A 14843-nucleotide genomic window follows, 5' to 3' on the forward strand; every position below is an offset into this window, starting at 1 on the left:
CACTCTTTCTCTATACTTTCTTCACATCATAGCCCTAATGGTATTATTAAACAAAAATCAAATTAGACTACATCCCTAATTAAATCCCTACACTATCCTCCCAATGCATTTACAGCAAACTACAAGCTGCTTAACTGGAAGTGTAACTTCTTGCGTGATCTTGCTTCTTCCCACCTTTCCAACCCCATCTCAGGCCACTTTCCCAGCCATGCACTCTGCTCCCAACATACTGGCCTTCTTTTCATTCCTTGAACACATGTGTTCCACCTGAGGGTCTTCACATATACGACCCTGCTACTTAAAATCCTCATCCACCTCTTACCTGACCATTCCTGCTTATCCCTGCAAAGCCCAGCTGAAGGTCATTGCCTCAGAAACACCTTTCCTGAGTACCTGCTCCAAAGTTGTTCTTCTTACTTCCCATTTTGCTATTATCTTGGTGAAAACTGACTGATTTTTTTCTTCAGAGTTTGTATCACAACGTTTACTTATATTTTCATTGGTACATTTACTTATTTAATTGCTCTCTCCTTCACTAAACCACAAGGTCAATACAGGCATACCAGGGAGAAAGCACAGTGCCCAGCACAGAGTAAGTACTCAATTAACATCTATTGAATGAATGAAACAATTCTCTTTGGTTAAATAATGCAAATTAAGACTTAGAGAGGAGGTCCAAGTTTTAGTCTTAATTAAACAGAATACATCGTGACAATTGGGTCTCAGCTGGAAAGACTTACTAACCAAGCCTAGTAATAAATACATAAAGAAGAATGTTCTCATATCCATTCTGACTTTGATCTAGTCAGATAATCGCCCACTTTACCAAATGCTACTCTTATATTTTGTATCAGCAGGCAATTTATCTGAACTTTCTAGAATAAACAATTTTTAAAGCCTTCTTACCATCAAGTTCTGTGCATGTATAAATCAGAAAACCAAAGTTATTCACATTTTGATTTTTGTTTTGAGACGCAGTTGCGCTATTGTTGCCCAGGCTGAAGTGTAGTGGTGTGATCTTGGCTCACTGCAACCTCCGCCTCCCAGGTTCAAGTGATTTTCCTACCTCAGCCTCCCGAATAGCTGAGATTACAGGAACACGCCACCATGCTTGGCTAATTTTTGTATTTTTAGTAGAGGCGGGGTTTCACCATGTTGGTCAGGTTGGTCTCGAACTCCTGACCTCAGGTGATCCACCCGCCTCAGCCTCCCAAAGTACTGGGTTTACAGGCATGAACCACTGTGCCCAGCCTCATTACCCACGTTTTAACATCATTGTGCTTAGGCATTTTGAGATGAGACTACAATCCAAGGTTCTAGATCGTGAAGATCAAGGATTTTGCTTTGTTTTCCCTTTAAACGGGAATGTTCAAAGTCAGCAACACACAATACAGCCTGATGCATAAAAGGAAACAGACTACTTTCAGGACAAAGAAAGCAGAATGGCAGCATGTCTGCCAGCTCCCAACTTCACACAAAAAAGGAGTAGATTTACTACATAGGTTTGTCACCTAGTTTTCCTTTAAGTTGAAAATTCCTTGAAGCAACAAAATACAAAGCTTGAATTCTATTTACAGTTCTTTCCATTCATTTTGATAATAACATAGCTATGTCCTTCCAGATCTACACCATTCGCCACCTTGCTCTCTGGCCAATAAGTCTGATCTTGGGAATTGGCTCACCCAGCCTCCTTAGCTCTCTAGCTTCTACTGGGTTTGGCCAGTGGGAAGCGTAGGCAAGAAATGGAAAGGAGAGAAGACAATGAGCTCAAGGTCTTTGTTCTTTTGCTCTCTCTCCCTAAGAGGTCAACCTTGGCCAGCTGTGATTCTTCACCAAGGTCACTGTTCTTCTCAAAGAGACATATCTATAGAGTCTCTCTTCTGTTAAGGTTCATACTGCTTCCTCCTCCCTCCATCCTTACAGGATCGAAAGGCTTGTACTCTTCTGGACTACTGTACTTACCTTGTGGTTTCCCTTGTACAAACCTTTGTAAACAGCACCTTGGTAAAAACACTTTCCTAAAAATTATACTAATGTGAATATGCGATCTGTTTTCAGTTGGTACCCTGGCTGACGCACAACTTAGATAACTACCGTCACTGAAAAAGCCCCATATTCTTTAAATTACAAATTATAGTGTGTATGCAGACTAGAACATCAACCAGAGAACTAACACCAAACCTACCTCATCAAATATAACATATCTGATCCTTTCCACCCATTTTTGGCGATGAGGAGCAAGCAACAGGATTTCAAAACATTCCGGCACTGTAATAAGTACCTACAAATATGAACGATTAGTGTAGCTAACTTTATGGAGCATTAATTTTATATCAGGCATAGTAATAGGAACCTAGAAAATATGCTGCTGCTGATAGCAGTTTCATTAAGATAACATTGCATCTTTGACATGTTTCATTTAAATCTTTACATTTATGAACATTTGGATTAATAAAAGTGAAAAAATAAAAGCTTCTACTCTGTAATGATGGTTTTACATTTTGTTTAGTCTTAAATGTCTACTTGGTGAATTCAATAAGGGAGACAATCTATCTTAATCTATGATTTACCTATTGACGGGTCCACTGTCAACACACAATCTTTTTGAGATAAGTTTTTATTATGAGGATCCATAAACATCATTCACAAGAACTGGCAATTTTGAATGGAAACAAAAAGTTGGGTAGTCATTCAGTAATGCATTGGATTTGTCAAATCTACTTGAATCCGTTTCTAAGTTATAACGAAATATCATAACTTTCTATTTGAAATTTCAGCTCACAATGTGAGTATCCTTAGAGATGGTGAGCCTAGTTCTTACTTTTTAGAGTAGAACAACCTTAAATTTTCCTTAGAGCAATTTCATTTTATTTTTATTATTATTATTATCATACTTTAAGTTCTAGGGTGAGCAATTTCATCTTCTTTGTGAATTCAGTGAAATGATTTCTATAAGGGCTTGTGCTTTGCAGATTCCCAGCAAAACAGTTATATAAGTACTGCTCTATAAATTGATAATAAACTCATTAATTAATATGTCATACCTGACAGTTTAGTACATTGTGACGATAATCTCTTGTGAAAGCACCACATAGAGTTCTGCCAGCAGGCAACGTTTTAGTAAAACGATTCTCAACAGTTGCAGCCACTTGACCAACAAGGGACTGATTGACAAGAAAAAAAAAAAAACATTAGTCACTCAGTAGAGAACAGATATATAAAACCTTGAGGACAACAGAATCCACACATATACACATACACATTCACACATACACATTCACACACACACATTCACACACACACATTCACATACACACACACACTCACACACTTTAATGAAAATGAAACAAAGAAGTAGGGAAAAAATACAGATAGTAGTGAAATTATTTGATACCATTGAGTATTCTCTTGGATCGTCCTTGATTTTACACACACACACCCACACACACACACGAGATAGATAGAGATTACATATTGTGTATATGGTGATAATGGGCAAATGAATGACTTTCTATTGAAAATCAATATTTTCTATTTTCATTGACTTTCTATTGAAAGTTCATGATTCCTGGTATACCACCATTGCTCTGCCTGGGATCCTCCTAGTGCTCTCTCTGCCTGTATTTGTCAGAATCCTTTCTTATTTAAGCTCCTGCAACTTGTTGCCTAAAAGAGGCAAAGAGTCCCTGTGGCCTTCTCTTAAATTTTTCAGCCTCTAGGATTCCCCTTCTATTGTTTTGAGCTTAACTATAATTATATAAAAAGATGTTTGGTGTCTCTTATCCAGCATTTCAGATATTTTACACAAAGAGATTTCTCTGTTGACCTATATGGCCATATTGCTGGAAATGGAAGTCATATATGCCTGTCTGTGTTTTTTAACTGAAACAATATTAATTAAAAGCAAAACACAAATCTTCATAATTATAATCATAGCATACCACTCCGAGGGAGGGAGTGAAAAGGAAAAAAGGAAAGGGGGGAGAGAAAGGGAAATAACTTAAAATGTAAATTTAAAAAAAAATTAATCCTTAAAAATACTATATAGTCATCATTTTTACATTCTTGATAGTGAAATATTTTCTAAAAATAAGTATAATTGCAGTAGCTATAAATGAAAATATTAATGTATTAGACAAAATGAAAATATCAAAAATAGTTTCTTGGCCGGGTGCAGTGGCTCACACCTGTAATCCCAACACTTCAGGAGGCCAAGGTGGGTGGATCACCTGAGGTCAGGAGTTCGAGACTAGCCTGGCCAACATGATGAAACCCCATCTCTACTAAAAATTCAAAAATTAGCCAGACATGGCAGTGGGTGCCTATAATCCCAGCTACTCAAGAGGCTGAGGCGGGAGAATCACTTGAAAATGGGAGGCAGAGGTTTCAGTGAGCCAAGATCGTGCCACTGTACTCTGGCCTGGGTAACAGAGCAAGACTCTGTCTCAAAAAAATAAAATTAAAATAAAATAGTGAATTAGATCTAGAATGTGACCATGTGCATTCTTTTTAAAGGAATGTTCAGGAATGAAAGAAAAAATGAAAGTCACTCAAGCACTACCTTTGCAGGTGCAATGTACACGACCACCCCGTCATCGCTCTCCCTCAGCACTTTCTCCATGCAGTAGTAGGAAGCATAGGTTTTTCCTGCTGACACTGGGGCAACAATCACTGCTGACTCATTCTTATCCACCACATCCAGGAGTTCCCGCTGCAGGGTACAAAGCGTTCAAGAAAGTGAACAGCATGTTACCAAAACACAGACAGTATCCTTTGTACCTTCTGTCTCCTGCACCCGTATTACGCTACCTTTGGGGGAACTCCCTGAACCCCTGAAGATTACGTCTAGTGAACACTTGAAGGATTCAGGAAAATGCCTGGATTACTCATGCCATTCCCTCAGAAAAGAGATTTTGTTTTACATTTTGGCCTAGAGAGAAGGTTCCATTTCTGCAAAATCGAAAGCGAGACTGAGTAAAACACATTTTTCCATTAGAAAACACTTTTTCTAATTTTCATTGAGCAAGTACAGAAAGAAATTTCAAAAATTGAGTGCTAAAAACTAGTAATGCCACATTAGCATGCCTTCACATACAAACAGGTATCAGTGTAACTTCCACTGATGGTGAAAATAAAGAGGCCAAGAAGGGGAAGAAGTGATTGATTTCTCATACTCTGGTTACACTCTCCAGGCACAGGAGAGGAAAGGCATTAAACAAGATTAAGAAGTTTATGCAAAATTTAACATGTAGAGACACAGTAAGGAAAAGTTCTGAAGTCACACTGATTAGAAAAGTACAATGTTTGTTGTCATTACCTGCCATGTGTTGGGAATAAAATCCTGGATCCTGGGATCCGGATTTTTTCTTTCATCTCGTATCAAGTAATGGCCCATGTATTGCAGTTGAAACCGAGCTGGTCCAATGTCAATGGAGTATTTCTTCTTCTTTTTGTCATCTCCTATCATCTGTTATTATTTTCATATATTATTTGAAATTCAAAATTGAATAAACATTTATTAAATATCCACCGAGCACATTCTATGCACAAGGCATTTTTACTATCTTTGTTGTTGTTGTTGTTGTTGTTTGAGACAGGGTCTCGCTCTGTCACCCAGGCTGGAGTGCAGTGGCACAATCATAGCTCACTGTAGCCTTGAACTTCTGGGTGCAAGTGATCCTCCTGCCTCAGCCCCACCACTCCCTATCCCACCCCCTGGCTGAGTAGCTGGGACTATAGGCACATGCCATCAACTGTGGTTAATATTGTGTGTGTGTGTGTGTGTTGTATAGACAGGGTGTTGTCATGTTGCCCACGCTGGTCTTGAACTCCTGGGTTCAAGTGATCTGCTCACCTTGACCTTCCAAAGTGCTGAGATTACAGGCATGAGCTAACATGCCTGGCCTACTATGCTTTTAAATAGTATAATATTGCAGTAAGAAGAGTTTTATCACCTAAAATATTATTCTTGGGAAAAGTGAAATAGCAGATATTAACGTTAAAAAAAGTTCATCCTGGAATTGGAACCTGGAACCCTATTAAAGATCATTCTTCAATCTCACTACATTACAGTTTTTAGATTGTGCTAGACTTATGTATAGGATTCATTCCTATTATGGAGGGTTTAAAGTGGCATCTAGACATCATCTAGTATTTAATTTCTGTTTTCAGAAAGCATCTGTACAAATTTTCTAATTTTAATTTACTTCAAAGTTTGTCAGCTAGGTTATTAATAAATAATCTCAAATCTATTATTTTATAAACTATAATCAGAGTAAACATATTCAATTGATAACTCTATATGTGAGATACTTTATTAGACTTATTATTCTTCTGTATTAAAATTGAGTAAAATTTAAAGTATAAGAAATTCTAGTTCTCTTACCAGAGTTGGATCCAAAGAGTTTGCCAAATCATTAAAGCCTAAATATTTAAGGCATTTAGCTATATATTGATGATGTTCAGCTTCCAAAATTTCTGGGTATCTCTCCAGAAGTGAATGAATCCTTTTCATCATTTGAACAGCTATACTTAAATCTTTTGAAATTTTGCCTTGTTAAAGAAACAATAAAATTGTTACAAAGAACATCAGAAATAACTGCTTGATCACTCATGACAATCATTGAGTTAATCAATTAACCTTATTTGATTAAACCTCACTATTTTACTTGACTTAAAGGGGATTTTAGAGCATTAAAAACTAAAACTCATGATTAAATTAAATTAATACTCCATCTACCCACATTTACTTATCATCTTAAGTAACTTAGACATAGCTAGGTAAGTATAGGCAAAAAAGAAAAGAAACAAATTTTGTGATTTCCAGCAGAAATAAGAACCATTGAAACTGAGCTCTGTACACATTTCCAGGGAAAAATAACACAATAACCCACATATTATTTCTGTGTCGTCTTCTCTTGTTTATAGGAAAAAGTCCTATGATTTTAGACGCCTGACCAAAACATGAGCAACATTTATCAAGGCCTACTCTTGACCACATACAGTACTTATATTTATGAAACCATCAGCGGAACCCCTCAATTATTGAGGGCTAAGATACAACCTCACTGCATCCCAATCATTCTATCCAGACTCTCCTAAGCCCTTCTATTACCTCCTGTTCACATATAACCTCTTTATCTCTACCCCACTACTAACCATTCCATATAAAGTCAGGGCTCTTTATCTTCTTTCCTCTTTGTCAAGAAATATCCTCTTTCTTGACAAATACTACTGAGTAACTGCTTATGCAGACCACCCATGTATGCTTTAAGGAAGTACAAATGAAATTTAAGACAGAGGTCTTACATCGAGGAACCTTCAGTCTAATTGGAGAACAAGGGATTCGTGTTGAAACAGATCAGTAAAATATCTAAGTGATTTACAATTCAGGATCCAAATGGAGTGATAGAAGCAGTGTTATGTGAGCAGGAGAAGTTGGGAGGACTCCACGAGAGGGTGGCCTTGAAGGACACACTGAATTTAGGCCAATGAAGACAAGCAGGAGAACATCTGTAGCAGAAACTGATGATTATCTCCTCAACATCCATTCTCACCCAATGCTTTCTTATAAATCCCCATACTAATGGATACTGCAATATGTCCCATTCAAAGTTCACATTTTCTAATCTTTCTGTGGTTTGGTGTGGTTTTGTTACTAAGTTTGGCCATTGAGAAGCAAGCAGAAATTGGTGGAATTTCTGGGAGTAAGGCTCCTTACATAGAAGAAATACAGCATGAATGTACAAATTTGCCCTTTTTTCTTCTTTCTACTTTGTTCTGGAACACAGTTATCATGGCTGTAGCATCAGTCGCCAACTGCATTCATAACATTACTTTAAGAATACAACTCATGCACTAAAAACGGTATAATATGATGATAGCAGAGCCTAAGTTCCCAGTGACACTGAACTGCCTATCTCTGGACTTCTTTTACATGAAAGAGAAATAAACTTTCTTTTTTTTTTTTTTTTTTGAGACGGAGTCTTGCTCTGTCACCCAGAAGTGCAGTGGCCAGATCTCAGCTCACTGCAAGCTCCGCCTCCCGGGTTTACGCCATTCTCCTGCCTCAGCCTCCCGAGTAGCTGGGACTACAGGTGCCCGCCACCTCGCCCGGCTAGTTTTTTGTATTTTTTAGTAGAGACGGGGTTTCACCGTGTTAGCCAAGATGGTTTCGATCTCCTGACCTCGTGATCTGCCCATCTCGGCCTCCCAAAGTGCTGGGATTACAGGCTTGAGCCACCGTGCCGGCCGTAAACTATTTTTTTTAAGCCACTGTTAATTCCTATCTCTGTTTATAGCTAATGGCAATTCCTATCTGATACGGCATCATGGATAAGTAAAAACACATATGCTAAAGCTTAGAGATGAAAATGAGCATGGTCTCTGACAGCCCACTGAGGCACTGGCTTTGCTGGGAAGTAGAATAGAGAGGTGAGCCTGACTACAGAGTCACGTGGCCACACATGAAAAGGGTCTGAGTAGGAGATACTCAAGACAGGGTGATCAACCACAACTTGAAGAGGAATTGTCAGCTTGGTCTAGCATCAAAATCACATATCTCAGGCTGGGCGCAGTGGCTCACGCCTGTAATCCTAGCACTTTGGGACACCCTGGCAGATGGATCACCTGAGGTCAGGAGTTCGAGACCAGCCTGGCCAACATGGCAAAACCCTGTCTCTACTAAAAATACAAAAATCAGCCAGGCATGGTGGCAGTTGCCTGTAATCCCAGCTACTCAGGAGGCTGAGGCAGGAGAATCACTTGAAGCTAGAATCCAGGAGGTGGAGGTTGCAGTGAGCTGAGATCGCTGCCCTGCACTCCAGCCTGGGCGACAGTGAGACTGTCCCAAAGAAAAGAAAAAAAAAAAAAATCACGTATCTCTTCTCAGTTTTTTTCTGATTCTTTCCCTTAGTTAGCTCTTCCACAATTCAGTCTTCAGGAAAATAAATAATAAAAGCACACACTGTAAGTCATGTGAAGACGTAATACCTGAAAATAATATGCACACATCATTTCTGCTACATATTTCACCAAAATCATTCTTTACTGCCAGTTGGAGACATTGATACAGGAGGGCATGGGGAGCCACAGAAATTTGAGGGAGCACTTAGAATGCTAGGCAGACAGGGCCTGTTTCAATCCAGTTCCCTCCCTGCCAGCCCACAGTGTGGAAATGGTTGTGCACCGTTACCTAGGACTGCAGGTGCTATTGGGCATCTATTCCCCCATAGCTAGGGCTCTCAAGGAATTCTGGCAACCATCCACTTCCCTGCTCTTGTCAAAAACTAGGAAAGGGCTGAGATTTTATCCTATTTACAAGTTAGCAATTTAGTCTTTCATAGTCTCATGGTTGCTGGCGAAAGACATGAGACTCCTGGGTCAGAGACAAAAGGCTTTATTATCATGGCACAGGAAACAATACAACGTACATCATGTATATGTCGGTTCCCCTTGTGCTCCATGGGGGAGATATAGAGCCCAGGCAGAAACCACACAAAGTAGTTTTATGTCACAGCTAAGGAAATCTTTGCTTAGAAAACCAAAATATTTTATAATGAGTCTCAGGTAAAACCTGCGTCTTTGCCCTGGAAGGAAATGTAATCTTTATTAACTGGACAGTAAACAAACTTGGCCTTTGCCCTAGAGAGAAACACAATTTCTTCCTTCCAAGCCTGTTCACTGTACAAACATACTTAAAAAGACAGTCTGGAAGTGAATCTGTCAATGCCTCTACAGGTTAGGCGGGCAGAAACATGGAAAAACCAAAGGAGAATCACCTCTCAACAGCAGCTTCACATCTCCCTGGTGCTGACAGCTTTCCTTCTCTGATAGGCCCTGTTGCTGCTGCTGAGCCTCATCTTGCTTTGTGGATCCCCTTAATTCTCTCCACACTTTTGGAAAGAGTTTTTTCTTTATACTCTCCTCATTTCTTTTTGAATGTGCCATCTTTTCCCTATTGGGACCCTCTGTCTAACCTCTGCAATTCCACTTTCTTGTCTGCAAAATATAATAATAACTATCCTAAAGGGTCACGTTGAGAATAAAATCAGACAATGGATTGTACGAAGTTTTAGCACAACCATGCATTCAGTAAATATGTTAACATCATTAATATTTTCATCACTACTCTTTATCCATAGAGTATGGAGTCCCATACCTTCACCTTGGCAATGTTCTTTCCATGCTTTAAAGCAGGCAATTAATCCTGATATTTCAACTCCAAATTTCACTGAATTACTTGCACATGATGTCAAATATTCTTCCAATTTCCTTATTCCAGAATGTAAATTCATCTTCATCTCCTCTTCAATAGAAAACAGCAGATCATCCTTTTGCTGATCTTTGTTCTGGTCTTCTTTGAGAAATGACTTCTTCTTCTTCTTCTTCTTTTTGGTAATTTTGGAGGGTTTGGTATTCTGCTCAATAATAAAAGGAACATATGAAACAAGTGGGAAAATTCCATTATGACATTTCACTAGTAAGATTATGTTTTGTGCATTTACTGAGGATTCTGGCCATCATTCTACTCTTGCACAGGCAAGAATTCTTAAGGTCTTTTCTTAAAATTAAAGTCTGTGTGATGCAAACCTACTTAAACTTCAATATAAATGTAAATTGCCTCTTACTGCAGAAGATTTTCTAGATTTCTAAATGGTGTAGATTATTAATAAAGGAGTAAATGGAAGAAAACAAAGAAGAGAAAGAGTAGCCACTGAGCTTGACTGTAGGGGAGCTTCTTGGAAATTTGGAACTTAATTAATTTATTCATTCTCCACCCCACAAAGCATTTTGGGCCTCCCAGATCCCGCTCACTCTTTGGAGACTCATGTTGAAAAACACCAATGGTCTAAGCAGACAATTAGTCAATATGGGGAAAAAAACAGAAATCCCACTGGAAAATGGAGGAATCACACATACTTAGTGGGGTGGTAATTTTTCCCACCCCTCCCCTAACTAGATCAAACATTTAATTCCCATTTTGCTTCTATTTCAGTGTAGAGGCTGCTCCTAGGCCTCATGCTACCAACATAACAGAACTGAACAAGCTCACATCGCTTCCTGGCCCCACAATTAGCGCTACCAAAGGAGCAGAGGTGCACAGCCTGGGACACAGGGGCCAGCCTCGGGCACAGGGCTTGGCAAAGGGCTCAGCTGGGTGAGGCCCTTGCACAAGAGCTGTAGAAGGTGGTTGCTTCAGGATGCTGTATTCACTTTGATCCTTATGCTTGAAGTCAAGCCTGGACCTTTGCCTGAGCCAGCCCCATCTGGCCACCCTCAGCCCAGAGGAGGTTAGGACTGTGGGCTGAGGTGGAGCCTCTACAGTTGAAAGTATGTGTTCTGTGGCTAGATAGGCCCTTAAATAGCTCTAGGAGAGAGACCTACCAGCAGTGCTAAGAAACCTACAGCGCAATTAGTGATAACTGTTACCTGGAATGACTTTGAGGAGATATCCTCTCACTGATATATAAGATTTCCTTGTAGCCTTTGCAACTTCAGCCTGGTTAATGAATTCACAGTCTGGCAAGGAAAAGGAAGACTCTAGATCTCTGATTAAGAATTTTCTGACATTAGTGGGAAAGAGAAATGTTTTCATATTTTGGATCTTTTCCTTCTGGAGCTTTTATGTTTCATTCTCCAAAAACATTCCCTTTCCTACTCCAATTAGGGTAAGGCAGCCATAATAAGTGCCATCGGTCATCAATAGTTTGGTTTGTGCTCTTTCACGTATTTAGCATGGTTGACCTCAGGAAGGGGATTTACCAAAGCAAATAAATGCCTTTCCTTAATTCCCATCCATGAGGCCAAGAGAGAAGTACTGAAGCCTAATGAAATCCCCTCTGATGAAGAATGATCGCAAAGTAGTACCTCCCCAAGCAGAGCCATAAAATCTACCATTTGTTCAGTTATAAACACTATCATTTGTATTACCTGATACTTTTCCACATTACCTTTTTAATTTTTTTTTTTTAATTATAGGGATTCTAAGTTTGTAAACAAGCATGGTCTAGTGTAAAGCCAGGAAGAAAAAGAAAATAGTTATGGAGGATTCCTTTCAAGAAGACCTGGTCTTACCTTTAATATAAACAAAAGTCCAGGATAGATAAATGGCATAAATGACTTAAAAACATAGACAGTTTTCAAAAATCAGGCAAAATAATAAAGCTGATGGAAATTTTAGGCCTATTTTTGCCACCTCTATGTAAAAAGATTTTCACTGTAATTAAACTAATACATGAAATTTTTTTTTTTTTTTTTTTTTTTTTTTTTTTTGAGACACAGTCTTGCTCTATCACCCAGGCTGGAGTGCAGTGACATGATCTTGGCTCATTGCAACCTCCGCCTCCTAGGTTCAAGCAATTCTCCTGCCTCAGCCTCCTGAGTAGCTGGGATTACAGGCACCCACCACAATGCCCGGCTATTTCTTGTATTTTAGAGGAGATGGGGTTTTGCCACATTGGCAGGCCAGGCTGGTGTTGAACTGCTGACCTCAGGTGATCTGCCCACCTCAGCCTCCCAAAGTGCTGGAATTACAGGTGTGAGCCACTGGACCCAGATCACAAGCATTTCTTTTAACTTAAATTTGACTTTTCTAAATCCAAGCTTGTAATCCTTTAATGCTCTAAGTTTGTTATCAGAAAATCTATCTTTTCTTATTCTAAAAACGATAGAATACTAGATTTTATGTAATCTTCTTAGAATTTCTAATGGCAAGCAAGTAAAATAACTCATTTGCAAGTGATATGATTTGGGTCTGTGGCCCCCCCAAATCTTATGTAGAATTGTAGTCCCCAGCATTGGAAGCAGGGCCTGATGGGAGGTGACTGCATCATGGGGAGGGGGTTTCTGATAAATGGTTTAACACCATCCCACTCAGTGCTGTTCTCATGATAGTGAATGAGTGACTTGTGCAAGATCTGGCTGTTTAAAAGTATGTAGCACCTCCCCAACATTTCCTCTTACTCCAGTCATGTGAAGTGCTGTCTCCTCCTTTGTCTTCTGTCATGATTACAAGTTCCCTGAAAGCTGGGTGCAGTCGCTCACACCTGTAATCCCAGCACTTTGGGAGGCTGAGGTGGGTGGATCACCTGAGGTCAGGAGTTCGAGATCAGCCTGGCCAACAGGATGAAAACCTGTGGTTACTAAAAATGCCAAGAATTCGCTGGGCGTGGTGGTGGGTGCTTGTAATCCTAGCTACTTGGGAGGCTGAGACAGAAGAATTGCCTGAACCCAGGAGGCAAAGGGTGTAGTGAGCTGAGATCGCGCCACTGCACTCCAGCCTGTGCAACGAGCAAAACTCCATCTCAAAAAAAAAAAAAGAAAAAGAAAAAGAAGTTCCCTGAGGCCCAGAAGCTGATGCCACCATGCTTCCTGTACAGCCTGCAGAACTGTGAGCCAATTAAACCTTTTTTCTTTATAAATTACCCAATCTCAGGTATATCTTTCTAGCAATATGATAATGGACTAAGACAGTTAGCAAACATGAGAAAGAAGAGCATGGAAGACACCTCTAGAGACAAATATGAGGCTAAAGAAAGCAAAACAAGATCAAAGAAAAAAATAGGTAAAATATATGAGATCTACCTGTAATATTTTACCACTGGCACCGCTGGTATCCTCCTTTGGCTGAGTAGTTTGAGTTACAATGACTTTTGTAGAGATTGATTCTAATGATTTCCCATAAAATTGCTGATTATCCTGACTCTTTTTCAGGAAATCAAGAACATGAGGATCTCTAGATTGTTCTGAAATAGAAAGACTTAAAATGTAAACATGTATTTTAAAATATTGTTATATATGTGTACCCACATATTATTTTTTTTTATACTCCAGAATAATTCAGTATTTGCCAATGAGATCAGACTACCATATGCTGACAAAACAATTCCTTATATTATTTGAAGAAGAGAGAGGACAAAGCTCTGCTAATGTCCCGCTCCAAGTACATGGACATTGCCCCGTCATTTGGCAGGAGAAGAGAAGAAGAGGCAGGTTTGGGACAGTATAATAGCACATTCACCTAGAACAACTAGGTCCACATGGTCAAATCTGATCAGTACATTTTTTTGTAATTGGTTACACTCTAAATGATTATATTAGTACCTACATCATGCTCTCAATTTTTGTCTCTTGGTTTGCAAAGCCTAAAATATTTATTACTTAGACCTTTCAGAAAAAGGTGGCTGACCCTGGACCTAAAACATTCTGTTTGCATTCCTAAAAAGGAAAACCTCTACTTCTGGTCACAAATATTTAGGAGCTTACAGCTCACAGATGCTGATACCAATTATCTTACACCATGCAAAAATTCAAATGACAGAAAATTCCAGGAAGCAAGGTTAGACTCACTTGAGACCTAGGAACACTCTTTACAAACGTAAAAGATATAATAAATAAGCTGGCATTTTGTTGTTTTGGATGTTGTTGCTTTTTCTGTGTTTGTGTACGCGATCACAAATCAAACCACTCTGGAAGCACACCATGCAGAATCTTGGAAGACACTTAAATAAACAGACTTCTTCCTATATGCAACTGGCATGCTTACTTGACTTATTTCTACATCCTTCTGAAAAGTTTTACTAGTTCTGAAAAGGGTGGAAATAAACATGGGACTGGAGAAAGACACTAAAAGAATGAACCAGGAAGAAAAGATCTATGAATTCCTTTCTTTACGACCTATTTTTAATTGTTTTATGGGCTTTACTTTTTGCAGATTCAACCCCTCCTCATTACTGAGTTTTCATGGGCACAAGTATGCTGGTACTTGGCAGCATGCAATCAACTAGACAATAGTTTGGCAGGAAAAGAGCTAAAATTGTAGGAAGACTATGGCTGTATCAGCA

General features: G+C 39.2%; 1 protein-coding gene across 1 annotated transcript in view; it reads right to left on the reverse strand.

Annotated features, from left to right (window-relative positions):
• The window catches only part of DDX60L (DEAD (Asp-Glu-Ala-Asp) box polypeptide 60-like), a 143983-nt gene that overhangs the window by 85282 nt on the left and 43858 nt on the right, over nt 1-14843 (reverse strand). Inside the window, exons 13-19 of the mRNA XM_011967792.1 lie at nt 13585-13745; nt 10160-10418; nt 6386-6552; nt 5318-5467; nt 4562-4711; nt 3045-3164; nt 2186-2281 (exon numbers count right to left, since the gene is read on the reverse strand). Of these exons, the coding sequence (XP_011823182.1) occupies nt 2186-2281; nt 3045-3164; nt 4562-4711; nt 5318-5467; nt 6386-6552; nt 10160-10418; nt 13585-13745 (1103 nt within the window). The remainder of the gene's footprint in view (nt 1-2185; nt 2282-3044; nt 3165-4561; nt 4712-5317; nt 5468-6385; nt 6553-10159; nt 10419-13584; nt 13746-14843) is intronic.

This window comes from Mandrillus leucophaeus, unplaced genomic scaffold (genome assembly GCF_000951045.1).
Source record: "Mandrillus leucophaeus isolate KB7577 unplaced genomic scaffold, Mleu.le_1.0 Scaffold81, whole genome shotgun sequence".
In the NCBI taxonomy this organism is placed as follows: domain Eukaryota; kingdom Metazoa; phylum Chordata; class Mammalia; order Primates; family Cercopithecidae; genus Mandrillus; species Mandrillus leucophaeus.